The 18,991-nt window shown below is 38.7% G+C and overlaps 1 protein-coding gene across 1 annotated transcript in view; it reads left to right on the plus strand.

The window, feature by feature from the left end:
* The window catches only part of ANKUB1 (ankyrin repeat and ubiquitin domain containing 1), a gene marked incomplete at its 3' end in the record, with an annotated part of 68,050 nt that overhangs the window by 24,655 nt on the left and 24,404 nt on the right, over positions 1-18,991 (plus strand). Inside the window, exon 4 of the mRNA XM_084875946.1 lies at positions 16,329-16,545. Within this exon, the coding sequence (XP_084732072.1) occupies positions 16,329-16,545 (217 nt within the window). The remainder of the gene's footprint in view (positions 1-16,328; positions 16,546-18,991) is intronic.

Here is an 18,991-nt window from a genome sequence, read left to right on the forward strand (position 1 = left end):
TCTTGCTCTCTCTCATCTTCTGGGACCCCCATGATTCTGATGTTGGATCGTTTGAAGTTGTCCCAGAGGTTTCTTACATTATCTTCAATTTTCTGGATTCTCTTGCCTTCTAGCTTCTGCAGAGGAGTGTCTTCTGGCTCTTTATGTTCCAAATCTTTGACTTGATTCTTACGATCTTCTATTCTATTTTTAGGACTCTGTAAAATATTTTTTATTTCAGACAATGTATTCTTTATTTCTTGTTGATCCCTTATCATTTCTTGTTGATCCCTTTTCATATCCTCATAGGTCTCATTTATTTTATCGGCCTTTTCTAGGAGTCTCTTGAAAAACCTTATAAGTGTGGTTTTGAACTCTATATCCAGTCGCTTTTTGTCCTCCATTTCTTTCGTTTGTGATCTATTTGGTTTAGGCATTTTCGCAGGCAGCTTTGCTGATGGGGCGGGGTTTCAGGGTGGAGCCTACAGCCTAGGCTTCCGTCAGCCCTGCCCTATGCGACTCCTGAGACTCAGGGTCCTTCAGTACTTGTTGCAAGCGCCTCTGAGAGAAAGGTGCCCTCGATTTTCGCCTGCTACCAAACAGTGTAAGCTCTCCCGCAATGGGCCCGAAACTGGGGTTCAGTTCAGTTGGAAGTGGAGTTGGAGATGGCGTTAAGAGCAGTCTGGAGCCTGTCTCCTTCCCGCCAGGGCAGTCCTATGGCACAGCCGGCTGTCCCTTCTCTGCGCGCTATGTGCGTGCCTCTGGGACCTCCTTTCGCCGCTTCCCCGGGTACCGCCTTACAGCCCAGCTCCCTCTGGGTGAGCCTGGGTCCCCAGGGTCTGGCCTAGAACGGGGGTTCAGAGCAGTTGGGGGCCCAGCACAGTCGGAGTGTTTATCTCCTTCCCGCTAGGGAACGCCAGCCAGGCACTCGGCCTCCCTCCTCTCCGGCTCCGTCCTCTCCGCGCGCCGCGTGTCTCCGTACCTTGGGCTTTTACAGCTCCTCCGCGCTTCCTTCTGGTTTTCTCCTTGCTTCTCGTTGTAGAATTTCCAGTCAGTTGACTTTCCTGTAGTTCTGGGTAATGTCCATTTTATATTTTAGTCGTATTTTATTGAAATTGTTGCGTGCGGCTGCGGCTAGGTGCCTACCCGAGCAGCCATCTTGGATTCTCCTCTGTATTTCTGGTTTATTGGGGTATAGTCCTAGAAGTGGGATTACTGAGTCAAATGGGAGCTCCATTTTTAATTTTTTGAGGAAACTCCATATTGTCTTTCACAGTGGCTGCAGCAGTCTGCATTTCCACCAGCAGTGCACGAGGGTTCTTTTTTATCCACATCCTCACAAGCACTTGCAGTTTGTTGATTTGTTGATGATAACCATTCTGTCAGGTATAAGATGGTACCTCATTGTTGTTTTGATTTGCATCTCTCAGATCATTAGTGACTCTGAGCATGTTTTCATGTGTCTCTTGGCTTTCTGAATGTCCTCTTTTGAAAAGTGTCTAGATCCTTTGCCCATTTTTTGATTGGGTTGTTCATCTTTCTTTTGTTAAGTAGTAAGAGTTCCCTGTAAATGCTGGAGATTAAATCCTTATCTGAAATAGCATTGGCAAATATGTTCTCCCATGCAGTAGGCTTTCTTGTTGTTTTGTTTATTTTTTGTTTGTTTTTTTGCTCTGCAGAAGCTTTTTGTGTGTTTGTTTGTTTGTTTAATATATTTAATTGAATTTTTAAATTTTTTTTTTTTTTTTTTTTTTTACAGAGGGGAAGAGAGAGGGACAGAGAATTAAAAACATCGATGAGAAAGAAACATTGATCAGCTGCCTTTTGTACACCCCTTACTGGGGTTGTGCCCGCAACCAAGGCACATGCCCTTGACCAGAATCAAACCTGGGACCTTTCAAGTCCACAGGCTGATGCTCTATCCACTGAGCCAAACTGCTTTCGGCTGCAGTAGCTTTTTATTTTGATGTAGGCCCATTTGTTTATTTTCTCCTTAGTTTCCATTGCCCTAGGAGCTGTATCAGTGCAGAAATTGCTTCGGCATATGTCTAAAATTTCTCTGCCTCTGGATTTCTCTAGTATTTTTATGGTTTCCCATGTTATGTTAAGTCCTGTATCCATTTTGAATTTATTTTTGTGTATGGTATAATTTGGTGATCTAGTTTCTTTTTTTTTTTTTCTTTTTTTTTTTTGCATGTATTTGTCCAATTTTCTTAGCACCATTTGGTGAAGAGACTGTCTTGACTCCATGGTATGTTCATGCCTCCTTTATCAAATATTAATTGAACATAGTGGTTTGAATCAATATCTGGGTTCTATATTCTATTCCATTGGTCTATATGTCTATTCTTGTGCCAGTACCAGGCTGTTTTGAGAACAGTGGCTTTGTAATAAAGGTTGAAATATGGTATTGTCATCCCTTAAAATTTCTTCATCCTCAGGATTGCTGCAGCTATTTGGAGTCTTTTTTTATTCCAGATAAATTTTTGGAGAGTTCTTTCTAGGTCAGTGAAATATGCCGTTGGTATTTTAATGGGGAGTGAATTGAATCTATAGATTGTTTTGGGTAGTATGGACATTTTATTTTCTTAATTTTTTATTTTTTATTAAGGTATTATATGTGTACATATCTTACCATTGCCCCTACTACTCCCATAGACGCCCTCACCCCCCAGAGATTTGCATCCATTGGTTATGCTTATATGCATGTATACAAGTCCTTCAGTTGATCTCTTATCTTCCCCATATCTCCCTAACCTTCCCACTGTAATTTGATAGTCGCTTTGTTGCTTTACTGTCTCTGTATCTAACTTTTTGTTCATCAGTTTATAATATTCTTTATTATCCACAAATGAGTGAGATCATGTGGTATTTTTTTTTCATTGACTGGCTTATTTCACTCAGCATAATGTTCTCCAATTCCATCCAGGTTGCTGCAAATGATAAAAATCCCTTCTTTTTTATGGCAGCATAGTATTCCATTGTGTAGATGTACCACAGTTTTCTGACCCAATCATCTGCTGACGGGCACCTAGGCTGTTTCCAAATCATATCTATTGTAAATTGTGCTGCTATGAACATAGGGGTACATATATCCTTTCTGATTGGTGTTTCTATATTCCTAGGAGTGGGATTACTGGGTCAAATGGAAGTTCCATTTTCAGTTTTCTGAGGAAACTCCATACTGTTTTCCACAGTGGTTGCACCAGTCTGCATTCCCACCAGTGTGAGGGTTCCTTTTTCTCTGCATCCTCACAAACACTTGTGATTTGTTGATTTGTTGATGATAGCCACTCTGACAGGTATGAGATGGTACTGTATTGTCATTTTGATTTGCATCTCTCAGATAATTAGTGACTTTGAGCATGTTTTCATATGTCTCTTGGCTTTCCTTTTGTCTTCTTTTGAAAAGATTCTATTTAGGTCAGTTGCCCATTTTGTTATTGGATCATTTATCTTCCTTTTATTAAGTTGTATAAGCTGCCTGTAGATGCTGGAGATTAAACTTTTATCAGTGATAACATTTGCAAATATGTTCTCCCATACAGTGGGCTTTCTTGTTGTTTTGTTGATGGTTTCTTTTGCTGTAAAAAAGCTTTTTATTTTGATGTAGTCCCATTTGTTTATTTTCTCTTTAGCTTCCATTGCTCGAGGGGCAGTATCAGTGAAGAAGTTCTTTTGGCATATGTCTGAGATTTTGCTGCCTGTGAATGCCTCTAGTATTTTTATGGTTTCCCATCTTATGTTTAAGTCCTGTATCCATTTTGAGTTTATTTTTGTGTATGGTGTAAGTTGGTGGTTCTGTCCAATTTTCCCAACACCATTTATTGAAGAGACTGTCTTGACTCCATTGTAAGTTCATGCCTCCGTTGTCAAATATTAATTGAGCATAGTGGTTTGGGTCAATATCCAGATTCTCTATTCTATTCCATTGATCTACATGTCTGTTCTTGTGCCATTACCATGCTGTTTTGAGAACAGTGGCTTTGTAATACACCTTGAAATCTGGTATTGAAATACCTCCTACTTTATTCTTTCTCAGGATTGTTGTGGCTATTTGGGGTCCTTTTTTTATTCCAGATGAATTTTTGGAGTGTTCTTTTTAGGTCTGTGAAATATGCCATTGGTATCTTAATGGGGATTGCATTGAATTTACAGATTTCTTTGGGTAGTATGGACATTTTAATGATATTGATTCTACCAATAAATGAACACAGTATATGCTTCCATTTGTTTATGTCTTCCTCTATCAATTTTTTCAGGGACCTGTAATTTTCTGAATACAGGTCCTTTACCTCCTTGTTTACATTTATTCCTAGTATCTTAATTTTTGTTTGTTTGTTTGTTTTAATGGTAAATGGGATTAGTTTTTTAAGAGTCTCTTTCTTTCTTTTTTTTTATAACTATATTTTATTGATTTTTTTACAGAGAGGAGGGGAGAGAGATAGAGCCAGAAACATCGATGAGAGAGAAACATCGATCAGCTGCCTCCTGCACATTCCTTACTGGGAATGTGCCCACAACCAAGGCACATGCCCTTGATCAGAATCAAACCTGGGACCCTTCAGTCCACGGGCCAACGCTCTATCCACTGAGCCAAACTGGTTTCGGCTAGAGTATCTTTCTATGAGTTCATTATTGGTGTATAAAAAAGCCATAGATTTCTGGGTGTTAATTTTGTATCCTGCTACATTGCTGAATTCATTTATTAAGTCTACTAGTTTTTTTTATGGAGTCTTTAGGGTTTTCTATGTACAATATCATGTCATCTGTGGATAATGACAGTTTTACTTCTTTTCCAATTTGTATGCTTTGTATTTCTTCTTCTTGTCTGATCATCATGGCTAGTACTTCCAGTACTATATTGAACAGGAGTGGTGAAAGTGGGCATCCCTGTCTTGTTCCTCTTCTTAGAGAAAATGGTTTTAGCTTTTTCCCTTTGAGTTGGCTATAGGTTTGTCATGTAAGTTTTTTATTATGTTGAGATATGATCCCTCTATTCCCTCCTTGCTAAGAATTTTTATCAAGAACGGTGTTGGATTTTGTGCATTGCTTTTTCTGCATCAATGGATATGATTATACGGTTTGTATCTCTCAGTTTGTTTATGTGGTGTAACACATTTATTGATCTGCAGATATTGTACCATCCCCAGAATAAATCCCACCTGGTCATGATGTCTGATCTTTCTAAAATAATTCTGGATTTGATTTGCTAGAATTTTGTTGGGAATTTTATTATCTATGTTCATGAGGGATATTGGCCTGTAATTTTTTTTTCTTTGTATTGTGTTTATGTAGTTTTGGGAGTAGGGTAATTCCTTTTGATTTAGGAAAGAGCTTGGAAGTGTTCCCTCCTCTTAAATTTTTTTGGGAATAGTCTGAGGAATATATCTTTGAATGTTTGATAAAACTCCCTTTGTAGCTATCTGGTGAAGGACTTTTGTTTGTTGGAAGTTTGTTAATGCTTCAATTTTCTCCATAGTTATCAGCCTATTCAGATTTTTTTATTCTTCCTGATTGAGTTTTGGAAGGTTGTATCTTCTTAGGAACATTTCTTCTAGGTTGAGCAGTTTGTTGGAATAGTTGCTCATAGTATTTTTAAATAATTCTTCATGTTTCTGTAGGGTCTGTTGTTATTTCACCTCTTTAATTTCTGATTTTGTTTACATAGGTCCTCTCTCTTTGCTTCTTGGTAAGTCTGGCTAGAGGTTCATCAATCTTGTTTATCCTTTCAAAGAACCATTTCTTGGTTTCATTGATTTTTTTTTTTAAATCTCTATATCATTTATTTCCACTCTGATATTTATTATCTCCTTCCTTCTGCTCACTCTGAGCTTTTCTTGTTGCTCTCTTTCTAATTCTTTAAATATTTCTAGTTTTTGAGGTAGGTCTGTAATGCTATGAACTTCCCTCTCAGGACTGCTTTCACTGTGTCCCATAGATTTTGGATTTTTGTGTTTTCATTGACATTTGTTGCCAGGATACTATTTACTTCTTCTTTGATCTTTTTGGTAACCCAGTCATTGTTTAATAGCATGCTATTCAGCTTCCAAGTGTTTGAATTTTTGTGATTATTTTTATTTTAGTTTATTTCCAATATTTTGCCATTGTGATCTGAGAAAAGGATTGATATGATTTTAATCTTCTTGAATTTGTATAGACTTTGTCTGTGTCCCAATATATGGTCTATCTTTGAAAATGTCTCATGTGCACTTGAGAAGAATGTATATTCGGTAGCTTTGTGGTGGGATGCTCTGAAGATGTCGATTAAATACTTCTGATCTAGTGAATCATTTAACATACTGTTTCTTTGCTTTTTTTTTTTTTAGAGGGTTTAACCAGGGATGTTAATTCAGTATTAAAGTTTCCTACTATGATTCTATTGCTGTCAATCTCAACCTTGATATCTTCCAGAATTTTTTTTTATGTCTTTGGGTGCTCCTGCTTTGGGTGCATATATGTTTACCAGAGTTATATCCTCTTGTATCAATTCCTTTGAAATTATGAAGTGGCCTTCCTTGTCTCTTGTTATGGCCCTCACTTTGAAGTAAAATTTTGCAGATATAAGTATTTCTACCCTAGCCTTTTTTTCATGTCCATTTGCCAGAAAGATATTTTTCCATCCCTTCATGACCAGTCTCTGTGAGTCCCTTGTTGTGAGGTATGTCTCCTATAGACAGCATATGTGTGTGTGTATATATATCATGTTTTCTTATCCAATCAGTCATTCTATGTTTTTTTGTCTTTTTTTTAAAATAAATCTTTATTGTTCATATTATTACAAAAGTTCCTAAATTTTCCCCTTCCATTACTCCCCTCCACCAGATTCCCACCCCATCCCCCACCCTTTCCCCAACCCCCATTGTCCTCATCCATAGGTACACAGTTTATATTCAGTCTCTTCCCGCACCCCCCACTCCTCTTTTCCCCAAGAATCGTTAGTCCACTCCCCTTCCATACCTCTATTATATTCAACAGTTAATATTGTACATCATGTTTTTTAATTCCCTTGGTTTTTAGATTCACTTGTTGATAGTTACATATTTGTTGTTCTTAATTTTTATCTTTATTTTCCTTCTCTTCCTAAAGAACCCCCTTTAGCAATTCATATAATTCTGGTTTGGTGGTGATGAACTCCTTTAGCTTTTTTTTATTTGTGAAGCTCTTTATCTGGCCTTCGATTCTGAGTGATAGCTTTGCTGAGTAGAGTATTTTTGGCAGTAGGTTCTTAATATTTCATCACCTTGAATATTTCTTGCCATTCCCTTCTGGCCTGCATAGTTTCTGTTAAGAAATCAGCTGACAATTGTATGGGTGCTCCTTTATAGGTAACTACCTGCTTTACTCTTGCTGCTTTTAATATTCTCTCTTTGTCTTTTGCTCTTGGAATTTTAATTATGATGTGCCTTGGTGTGGTCCTCTTTGGCTTCCTTTTGTTTGGGGTTCTGTGCACTTCCTGGACTTGTAAGTCTATTTCTTTCACCAGGTGGAGGAAGTTTTTTGTCACTATTTCTTTCAATATGTTTTCGGTATCTTGCTCTCTGTCATCTTCTGGGACACCCATAATTCTGATGTTGTTTCACTTGAAGTTGTCCCAGAGGTTTCTTACACTATTTTCAACTTTCTGGATTCTCTTGTCTTCTTGCTTCTGTGGAGGAGTGTCCTCTGGCCCTTTGAGTTCCAAATCTTTGACTTGATTATTGCAATCTTCCATTCTGTTTTTAGGACTCTGCATAATATTTTTTATTTCTGACAATGTATTTTTTTTTATTTTTAGTTGATCCCTTATCATAACCTCATAGGTCTCCTTTATTTTATCAGCCTTTTCTAGGAAATTCTTGAAAAACCTTATAACCGTGGTTTTGAACTCTTTATCCAGTCACTTTTTTCCTTCATTTCTTTCATTTGTGATCTGTTTCCTTGTCTCGGCATTTTCACAGCTTCTCCGAGTTGGTAGGGTGGCTTTGTGTGTTAGGGTGTCCTATATGGTTCAGTGGGTCAGCCTCCCAATTATCTGAGATGGACCCTCTTGGTGCACCCCTTTGTGGACTGTGTGTACAGCCTTTTGTAGTTAAGTCTTTTTTGTTTGTTTGTTTGTAGTTAAGTCTTAATTGTTGTTGGTATCACTGGGAGGAACTGACCTCCAGGCCAATTGGCTGTGCGGATCAGCTGTGTCTATGCCGGGAGACAGCTTTATTCAAAAGCCTCTGTGCTCAGCTTGGCTGGGGCAGAGTTTCAGGGTGGAGTGTACAGCCTTGGCTTCCTGTCAACCCCACCCTATGAGGTTTCTGAGTCTCAGTGTTCCTGTGTCCTTTGGTACTCAGTGCTTTGGTACTTGCTGCAAGCACCTCTGAGAGAAAGGTGCCCTCAAGTTTTGCCGACTACCAGACAGTCTAGTCTCTCCCCCAATGAACCCAGAACTGGGGTTCAGTGCAGTTGGAAGTGGGGTTGGCAGGGGGGTTCAGTGCAGTCTGGAGCTTTTGTCTCCTTCCTGCTAGGGTAGTCCAGTGGCACAGTCAACAGTTCATCCTCTGCGAAAAATGTGCGTGACTCTGGGGTTCTGCCTTTCACCACTCCCCTGAGTTTCCGCCTTACAGCTTAGAATCCCTCTGTGTGAGCCTGGGTCCCCAGGGTCTCTCCCAGAACTGGGGTTCATTGCAGTTGGAAATGGGTTTCAGCACAGTCCGGAGCTTTTATTTCCTTCCCACTAGGGAATGTCAACCAGGCAGTCAGCTCCCACTCCTCTCCGGCTCTGTACTCTCCCCACATACGCACTGTGTCTCCATACCTTAGGCTTTTACAGCTCCTCTAATTTTCCTTCTGGTTTTCTCTTTCCTTCTAATTGTAGAATTTCCAGTCAGTCAACTTTCCTGTAGTTCTAGATAATGTCCACTTTATATTTTAGTTGTATTTTTTTAAATTGTTGTGTGGCTGGAGTTAGGCATTTACATAAGCCACCATATTGGTTTCTCTCCCATTCTATGTTTTTTGATTGGAGCATTTAAGCCATTCGTGTTTAATGTTATTATTGACATAGTACTGGAAGTACTAGCCATTACAATTAGATAAGAAGAAGAAATAAAAGGCATCCAAATTGGAAAAGAAGAAGTAAAATTATCCTTATTTGCAGATGACATGATATTGTACATAAAAAAACCAAAGACTCCATCAAAAAACTAATAGACGTAAGAAATTAATTTGGCAATGTAGCAGGATACAAAATTAATGCCAAGAAATCTATGGCATTTCTATACACCAATAGTGAACTTACAGAAAGAGACTAAAAAAGCAATCCAATTTACCACCACACCAAAAAAATTAAGATACTTAGGAATAAACTTAACTAAGGAAATAAAAGACTATACACAGAAAACTACATGACACTAATGTTATTATTGATAGGTACTTGTTTGTAGCGATTTCAGTTCTTTATGTCTGTGCTCCTTTCTCCCTTCCTATTTCTTCTTTTTACTGCATTCTCTTTAGTATTTCTTGCATTGCTGGCTTTGTAGTGATAAATTCCCTTAGCTTATTTTGTCTGTGAAGCTCCTTACTTCCCCTTCAATTTTGATTGATAGCCTTGCTGGATAGAGTATTCTTGAATTCAGACCTTTGCTTTGCATCACTTTGTTTACTTCATTCAATTCCCTTCTGGCCTGATGTGTTTCTGTTGAGAAATTATTTGATAATCTGATGAGGGATCCTTTGTAGGTAACTCTCTGTCTCTGTCTTACAGCCTTTAAGATTCTCTCTTTTTCATTAATGTTTGCCATTATAATTATGATGTATTTTGGTGTGGGTCTTTTGGGGTTCATGTTGTTTGGGAACCTCTATACCTGTGTGACTTTTTTCTTCCCCATATCAGGGAAGTTTTCTGTCAATATTTCTTCAAATAGATTCTCTAATCTTTGCTGCTTTTCTTATCCTTCTGGCACCCCTATTATTTGTACGTTACTTCATTTCGTGATGTCCCAGAGCTCCCTTAGGCTCTCCTCCTGCTTTTTAATTTTTTTTTTTTCCTCCAATTGCTGTTCAGATTGGGTTTGTTTCTGTACCTTATCTTCTAACTCACTAATTCGGTCCCCCACTTCTCCTAGTCTACTGTTAAAACCTTCCATCATATTTTTTTTTATTTCTTTCTGATTTTTGCATAGGCTGTTGATTTTCTTGTCCATCCAGTTTATGCACTCTATGACCATTATGCTGAATTATTTTTCTGACATATTGCATGCCTCCATTTCATTTAGTTCCTTTCTTGGTGATTCCTCTTTTTCTTTCTTTTGTGGATTTTTTCATTGTCTCCCCATTCTACTGTGTTTCCCCAAAAATAAAACATCCTCTGAAAATAAGACCTACTTACAGGTTTCCTTCTGAGTGAAATATAATGCATCCCCATGAAAATAAGCCTCCCCCCGCCCCCAGGCTCTGTCTCAGAATGCTATTGCTAAACATGAGAGATTTGGTCCACTGATTCTGAAAGAAATGGAATCACAGGAAATTCACCAGGAAATTCAGGAATTGGATTGTTATGATGATGTTCCCGAAGATGATGACATGATTGTCATTGAATAAATGAGTAAATTCTTGATACTGTAGGATTCAGTTTTTCTGGTTTGTGTTGACAACTACCGTACTACCGTACCATATACAGGTAATAAATTTCCTTTATTTCCATTTAACTATAAATGTGTACCGTATTCTTTTTCATGGAAAAATAAGACGTCCCCTGAAAATAAGACCTAGCACATCTTTGGGAGCAAAAATTAATATAAGACACTGTCTTATTTTCAGGGAAACAGGGTAGCTATCACCAAAAGCTCCAAGTGCCAAGTTGTGAGGGCCAGTTCCACCTGAGATGGGAGTATCGCACCACCTGAGCACCACTTGAAGAGCTCAGACACTGAGACATGTGGCTGCCATGGGTCAGCAGGAGCTGTGTATGCCAAGAATCAATCACCAACACTCAGTGCAGCCTTGTGTCCCCACATGTGCTCTGAGAATCAGGGTCCCTGTATGTGTGCACTGAGAAACAGTCCCTGCATGTGTACACCTAAAATCCCTAATCATGCACCAGGAATCAGAGTCCCTGTGTGCACGTGCTGAGAATCAAGAGTCTGAGTTTCTGGTTCTCTATGTAGCCTTGCACTCTCAACAAGGATCAGTGTCCCTATGCATGTGTGTGCTGAGAATCAGAGTCACTGGCCCTTGGTGTATGCACGCTGAGAATCAGGGTTCCCGTGCATGTGTGTAATGAGTAGAGTCCCTGAGGGTGAGTGCCAAGAATCAGTCACTGATGCTTATTCCAAGAATCAGTTCATGCACATGCACCAATAATCAGAGTTCCCAACCTGCTAGGGGAGCCAAGTTGTACAGCTGCCCTGTGTTGGTGGGAGGCCTGCTTACACACCATGGATTGGGTAGGACCTATACTACTGCAGTAGGCCATCAGGGAGAAGCATGCATTCTGTGACTCACAGAAATCTGAGGCCAAGATGTCTGGAGTCTCAGTGACCACGGTCTGCAGCTGTGGTACCAGGTCTTTGTCCAGAGTGGATGTAGGGTCCCAGTTTGAGCCTGTGACCAGATTGGGTGGTAGTGAGACTAGGACCCTAGTCTCAAGCAGTTCTGTTCTTCAAGATAGCATGGTTTCTGTGCCAGCTCCAGCTGGCTGGCAGTGTTTGCAGGGGCAGCATAGTCTCACAGTCTAATATTGTCTGGTCCACCAGCCCCTCAATGTCCTGCAGGATCTAACTGTCCCTAGCTTACACACACACACACACACACCATGTCCACGCACTCCTTTTTTGCTCCCTCACTCTCTCACACTCTCTCTCTCCCTGCCATCTTGCCGGTCACCATCTTTCTAGTCTCAGATACATTTCTTATCTCCATTTCATTTATCTCTTCTTCTGGAGAATTCTCTTGTTCTTTCATTTCAGGGGTTATTATTATTATTATTATTATTATTATTATTTTGTCTCCACATTTTTGCTGCCAGTTTGGGTTTGTGTTTATATATTAGGTAGATCTGCTATACCTCTCAATCTCTAGTTATGGACAGTGTCAAATGCTGTTTCTGACTAATTATATCAGGCAAAGACTCAAAGTCTTCAGAGACCCACCTCTGCCTGCAGAGTGATTGGATTCAGTCTTTTTTAAAAAATACATTTTATTGATTTTTCACAGAGAGGAAAGGAAAGGGATAGAGAGCTAGAAACATCAATCAGAGAGATACATTGACCAACTGCCTCCTGCACAACCCTCATCAGGGATGTGCCCTCAATCAATGTACATGCCCTTGACCGGAATCTAACCTGGGACCTTTCAGTCCACAGACAGACGCTCCATCCACTGAGCCAAACTGGTTTCAGAATGGATTCAGTCTTAAGTAGCCCTGAGGCAATTCATCCACACATGTGATGGAGAGGTTTTGCAACATGGTGGGGCAATTGCTTATTCATGGAGACTAATTGTTATTCTCTCTCTCTCTCTCTCTCTCTCTCTCTCTCTCTCTCTCCCTCCCTCCCTCTCTTTCTTTTGGCAAGAATACCAGTAAGGTTTTTATTTTTACAACAAAATATTTTTTAATTTAAACATCTGATTTTGGAGCACATTAGTTTTTGCTTCACAGATATTAGCTACAAAGTTCAGATTATAATTTTTGGCCAAGTATCTGTTGCAAGCCTGAGATGATTGCTGGTTGAAAGATTGTTAACCAGTTGTTCTCAAGTTTTCTTCATAGATCACTTACTGTGTTTCCCCGAAAATTAGACATCCTCTGAAAATAAGACCTACTTACAGGTTTCCTTCTGAGTGAAATATAATGCATCCCCCCCTCCCCCCGAAAATAAGGCCCCTCCTAGGCTAAACATGAGAGATTTGGTCCACTGATTCTGAAAGAAATGGAGTCACAAGAAATTCACCAGGAAATTCAGGAATTGGATTGTTATGATGATGTTCCAGAAGATGATGACATGATTGTCATTGAATAAATGAGTAAGTTCTTGATACTGTAGGATGCACAGTTTGTCTGATTTGTGTTGACAACTACCATACTACCATACCATATACAGATAATAAATTTCCTTTATTTTCATTTAACAATAAATGTGTACCATATTCTTCTTCATGGAAAAATAAGACATACCCTGAAAATAAGACCTAGCGCATCTTTGGGAGCAAAAATTAATATAAGACACTGTCTTATTTTTGGGGAAACAGGGTATGTAGCTCATCTTCATAAAACCATGAAAATGTACTCTGAGCTTTCATCAAGTGTCTGTATAAGAAATATCTATACCTCTACTTCTTTTGGAAGATGATGAAAGAAGACTGGGACAGTGGGGATGGAGGTAACTGTTACTGAAAGACAGTATATTGTATGGAAAGAATGAGGGCTGTGGTACTAGAAAAGTTGCTAGCTTTGGTGGGGGATGTGGAAGTCTGCTTTTGGTTGTTCATGTGTTATTTTTTTAAAGATATTTGTTAGGTTCATATATACCTGGCACTGTGCTTGGTCTGAAGATACAGAAGTGAATAAGACTTATTCTCTGCTCTTATAAGAGAGATTCACTATTTAATAGGTAGATAGCATTGCGGGACCGGTTTGGCTCAGTGTATAGAGCGTCGGCCTGCGGACTGAAAGGTCCCGGGTTTGATTCCGGGCAAGGGCATGTACCTTGGTTGCGGGCACATCCCCAGTAGGGGGTGTGCAAGAGGCAGCTGATCGATGATTCTCTCTCATTGATGTTTCTAACTCTCTATCCCTCTCTCCTCCTCTCTGTGAAAAATTAATAAAATATATTTAAAAAATAATAATAATAGGTAGATAGCAATGTGACTCTATTGTTCCAAATTTTTGCTTTGTACCAAATTTTAGCCTTAGTTTTCTTAATTTAGACATCTCCCCTCCTACTCCTTTCTTTCTTTCTTTCTTTCTTTCTTTCTTTCTTTCTTTCTTTCTTTCTTTCTTTCTTTCTTTCTTTCAATATGTCAAGGAGCATAAACTGGTTTGGCTCAGTGGATGGAGCATTGGCCTGTGGACTGAAGGGTCCCAGGTTCGATTCCGGTCAAAGGCATGTACCTTGGTTGCGGGCATGTCCCTGGTAGGGGGTGTGCAAGAGGCAGCTGATCAATGACTCTCTCTCATCAACGCTTCCAACTCTCTATCCCTCTCTCTTCCTCTATGCAAAAAAAATCAATAAAATATATTTTAAAAATAAAAAATAAATAAATATGTCAGGGAGTTGAGAGAGAACAAAGGGAGATATCAAATAATTGATCTAGGTCATTAACTTACACCTTATGTTAACAAACTGGATATATTTCTTTACTCAGATCTGTTCTATACTATTCTTTATCTCTTAATGGACCGCAGAAACTCCACACCATGGGGCAATGTGTTTTCCAATAGGTTGTGTCAGCTTTTTCCCCCCATGAGTAAATCTGCCTGAATAGTAAAGTTCTGCTGAACAAAGTGTCTTCTACAATGTAAAGGAATGACTCAACACAGGAGACCGGGATGTCTGCCTTCTGAGCTCTAACCCTAGAGCACCCAAACCTAGCTTCTGCTCACAGAGCCCCAGTCCACTCTGCCCTACCTCTGCTGGACCACAAAATGAGTGGCTGCACCTTAAATTTTTGGCCTTGAAGAGGGTACCTGCATTTCTAGCCATCTCTCCCTGGCAGACAGCAACCCTGTTGCTTTTCACAGCCAGATGTTATGTGGGCACCTTTCTCAGTTCTGCTGCTGTGGACTTTGGGGCTCAGCTTGGGGACTAGACCCCGGAGTTATCAGTTTCAAGGCCCCCCTCTCCTCACCCCCACCCACACACAGCAGAGATATTTCTCCAGTACTTCAGCTGCTGTCTGTGGGAGTCCAGCAAGCCCCTCTGAACCTCACCAGTCTCTATGTGGTCTCCACTTTCCATTCTTAGTTATAAGGGTTTTCTCCAGCTAGTCTTCAGTTGAATTATTCATACTTTTTTTTTTTTTTTTTTTTTTTTTTTTTTTGTATTTTAGTTGTAGTTCCAGTTTTGTTCTGGGAGTGTTCTGTGTGGCATCCACTTACTCTGCCATTACTTTTAATCCTGTTCCAAGCACTTTATACTCAAGAAGCTTAGCTTGCTGGATAACTAAGCCTCAGTGATTTGAGTTACGAAAATGGACCCTAGATTAAAACATTGCAGCCTAAACTTTCATCAATATTACTCATCAAAGGCTCTTTCAAAGAGATTTTCATATTGATTATGTTATGGCAATGTGTTATCTGGGAAGTGGAGAATACATTTAATTCATTATAAGCCTGAAGTAAGGAGAGCCTGTGGAGAAACTAGAGATGAATTTTGATGGGAGAAAGGGGGAGGGAAACAGGAAGGGGTCCAGGAGGCCAGTGGCTGGCTGGGGCCACCTTGAGGAAACTGGAGGCTATTTTCTGCTTCTAGGTTTTGCTCAAGGACTCGCTTGGAGAGGAGGTGGGTTACCAGGGCACACTACATGTCAACTCTGTGCACTCCCATATGCCAGGCCAGCAACAGGGCACTGAAGAAAACCTGTGATTGACCTAAAGCCTCTAAAGAGGAAGTAAAGCCAGTTTCATTTATTTTTTTGTTAGAAAAGTGGAAATGTCAATAAATTTTCCCTCCCTACCACTTTTCCATTTTTCTCATTTCCTGTGATTTTAGTTTTGGTTCTGCTTGACTTAACTGTTGCTAACAGAAGAATTAATACTTTCCCCCAATTTTCATTCCTAACTCTATTTCTGATATTTCCATTCCACTTGCTTTCCTATTAAGATTACAAAGTAAAAGGGACAAAGAAAACTTTTTTCAGTCATATTTATTATTTCCTTTTTTAAATAACAAACATAAATGCACATGGTTATTTTTTTAAGGTCAAGTGGTACAGGCAATGAAGAGCATAAAATGATAAAGAAAACTCCCATTGCAACCTGAACTCAATTCCACTTCCCAGAGATAACATCAAAGAAAGCACTTTTTAAGTGAAGGTATAGAATCCATAGAATCCATAGCATCTCCAAATTAAAGTGCAGCATGATGGAGGAGTTGTTTTGAAACTAACCTCCTTAAGTTCAGTGTGGATATAAATGATCAACACTGCAGCTGGGCCTGTAGACTAAGAAGTAAAAGGATTTTAAAGGCCTGCATAGTCTCCTTTACTTTACTCAAAGCAGGAGCAAAGAGCAAGATTCAGACCAGATGTCAGGGGATGCAACTGACCTTTGCTTTCATCCTTAGCTGGAGGCACTTAAATCCACCCTTCAAAATATTTGTCTGTCCCAACCTCCAGATGGTGTTTCTTCCTAAGTTCTCTCTTTTCTCTCCCCATAGGAAGAAGATAAGCCCACTCTCTATGTGTTCAATGCTGTTACCCAAGAGAAAATGTTGATAATGGATAGCATTTCTCTTCTTAATAAAAAAGTATCTGAGCTGAGAACGCTGTTATCTTTGAGATGTGGCTTCCCTGTGAGTGTCTTCTGCCTCCGGACTCCAAGGGGACTAGAGATGTTCGACTGCAACACCCTCAGGGACTATCATACTGACATCGGTACTGCCCTCTACACTTGATACCAGCTACTATTCAGCACTATGGTTCTTTGATATCAGATTCTTAACAAATGGAGGAGTTTTTTCTAAACTAAAACTTCTGTAAGCACTGTGTGGTTATAATCTATCAAAACTCCTCTCTGGTATCAAGTTCTGTAGACTAAGACATAAAAAAGGTCTCACAGTCTTGTCTTGTTCTCTTTTAAATATGTTTGCAGCATATATAAAAGAAAGTTCAAGTAAATATTCTTTTTCCTCTTTTTAACACAGTGGTAGCATATGATACACACTATTCTGAGCCTTGCTTTATGCAATCTCATTTTTAAATGTTGGTTATATTAAACTTTAAACAGGGTGAAGCGACTACTATGCAGGCTGAACTGCCTCAATGAGCTGGCATTTATTCTTCACAGCAGATACAACCTCCCTTTTAATCCTGTACTGCTAGCCATACACCAGTAAAACTTCCAGGTTTGTTTAACCACATTGGAAAATGGTTCAAATCTTATAGAGATTCTTGCTTGAAACAAATGGATCTTTGCTGACAATTAGCACATTTTTAAGTGGCGCCATACTGTAACATTTGTTGCAATGGAATTTGAGTTCTTCCAACTTATAATAGCTCTTTGTGGACATTTTTGAGTTAAGCAGTTTGCTCTTTATAAATTTGCATTTATTGTTACTTCTATCATATTTCTTATTCTTACTTATTTCTTATTCATACTTATTCTTTTATGTTATTTTTTATTGAAGCTCTCAAAAGTTTAACATCAATATCATTCCTGTTTTTTTTCTTATTTATTATTGCTTTAATTTAGTATAGTGTTTATTTGACTTTTTCAAAATTTACAATTCAATTTACTCTGAATATCAGTAAATAAAATTTGCTTGCTGAAGTCTATTATTATCCAAAATGGAAACCTGTTTTTCCCAAGTTGACTCTTCACATTTCTAACCAAATTCACTTTTGGGTCAGAGCATGCTTTTTCATATCAACAATTTCTTTCTTTTTTTTTTTTAATAATTTTTTTATTTTTCAATTGCAGTTGACAAAGAATATTATATTAGTTTCAGGTGTACACCCCAGTGATTAGACATTATGTAACTTAGTAAGGGATCATCACAATAAATCTAGTATCCATCTGATACCATACATAGTTACTACAATATTATTGACTATATTCTCTATGCTATAATTTGTATCCTCATGACTGTTCTGTTACTATCAATTTGTCCATCCTAATACCTTCACCTTTTTCACCCATCTCCTCAAACCCCGCTCCCAAATGGAAATACCAAAATATTATCTGTATCTAAGAATCTGCTTCTGTTCTGCTTGTTTGTTTTTTAGATTCAATGGTTGATAGATATGCATTTATTAATATTTATTATTCATATTTTTAGTCCTTTTTCCTTCTTCTTCATAAACATTTTATGTATTACTGGTTTGGTGGTGATGAACTCTAGTTTTTTCTTGTCTGGGATGCTCTTTATAGGTTCTTTGATTCTAATGAATAGCTTTTCTGAGTAGACTAACCTTGGTCATAGGTCCTTGCTTTTCATCACTTTGAATATTTCTTTCTTTTTAAATGCTCTTATTGATTTCAGAAAGAATGGAAGGAAGAGGGAGATAGAGATAAAAATATCAAGATAAACATTAATTGACTTCTTCCTGCACACCATCTACTGTGGATTGAGCCCAAAACCTGTTCATGTGCCTGACTGGAAATTTGAACTAGCAACCTCTTGGTGCATGGGGTAATGCTCAATCCACTGAGCCACACCAGCCAAGCCATTAAATATTTATTGTCAATACTTTCTGGCCTGCAAAATATCTGTTGAGAAATAAGCTGATAGTCTTATGGGAGCCCTTGTCATCACTAACTGCTCTTTTCTTGCTGCTTTTAAGATTCTCTCACTTTAATCTTTGTCATTTTCATTATGAAGTGTCTTGGTGTGGACCTCTTTGGGTTCACCTTGTTTGGGACTCTCTGTACTTCCTGGACTTGTTTAGATCCTTCACCAAGTGAGGAAAGTTTTCCACCATCATTTTTTTCACATAGATTTTAAATTCCTTGTTTTCTCTCTTCTCCTTCTGACACCCTCATGGTGCGAATATTGGTACACTTGAAGCTGTCTCAGAGGCTCCTTTTATTATCCTCAGTGTTTTTTTTTTAATTCATTTTTCTTTTTGTTATTCTGATTGGGTGTTTTATTTCTTATCTTCCAAATCTCTGACCTGATCCTCTGCTTCATCTACTCCATTGTTGATTCCCTGTAATGTATTCTTCATTTCAGTTAATGTGTTCTTAATTTCTGACTGGTTCTTTTTCATGTTTTCTATTTCCATTTTTCTATTTCTGATGTCTTTGTTGAATTCTCATGAAGTTCATCTACTCTTCCCCCAAGTTCATTGAGCATCCTTATAAACAGTGGGTTTAAAAAAA

Source organism: Pipistrellus hanaki, assembly GCF_964339955.1.
Source record: "Pipistrellus hanaki genome assembly, chromosome: 2".
NCBI lineage: Eukaryota > Metazoa > Chordata > Mammalia > Chiroptera > Vespertilionidae > Pipistrellus > Pipistrellus hanaki.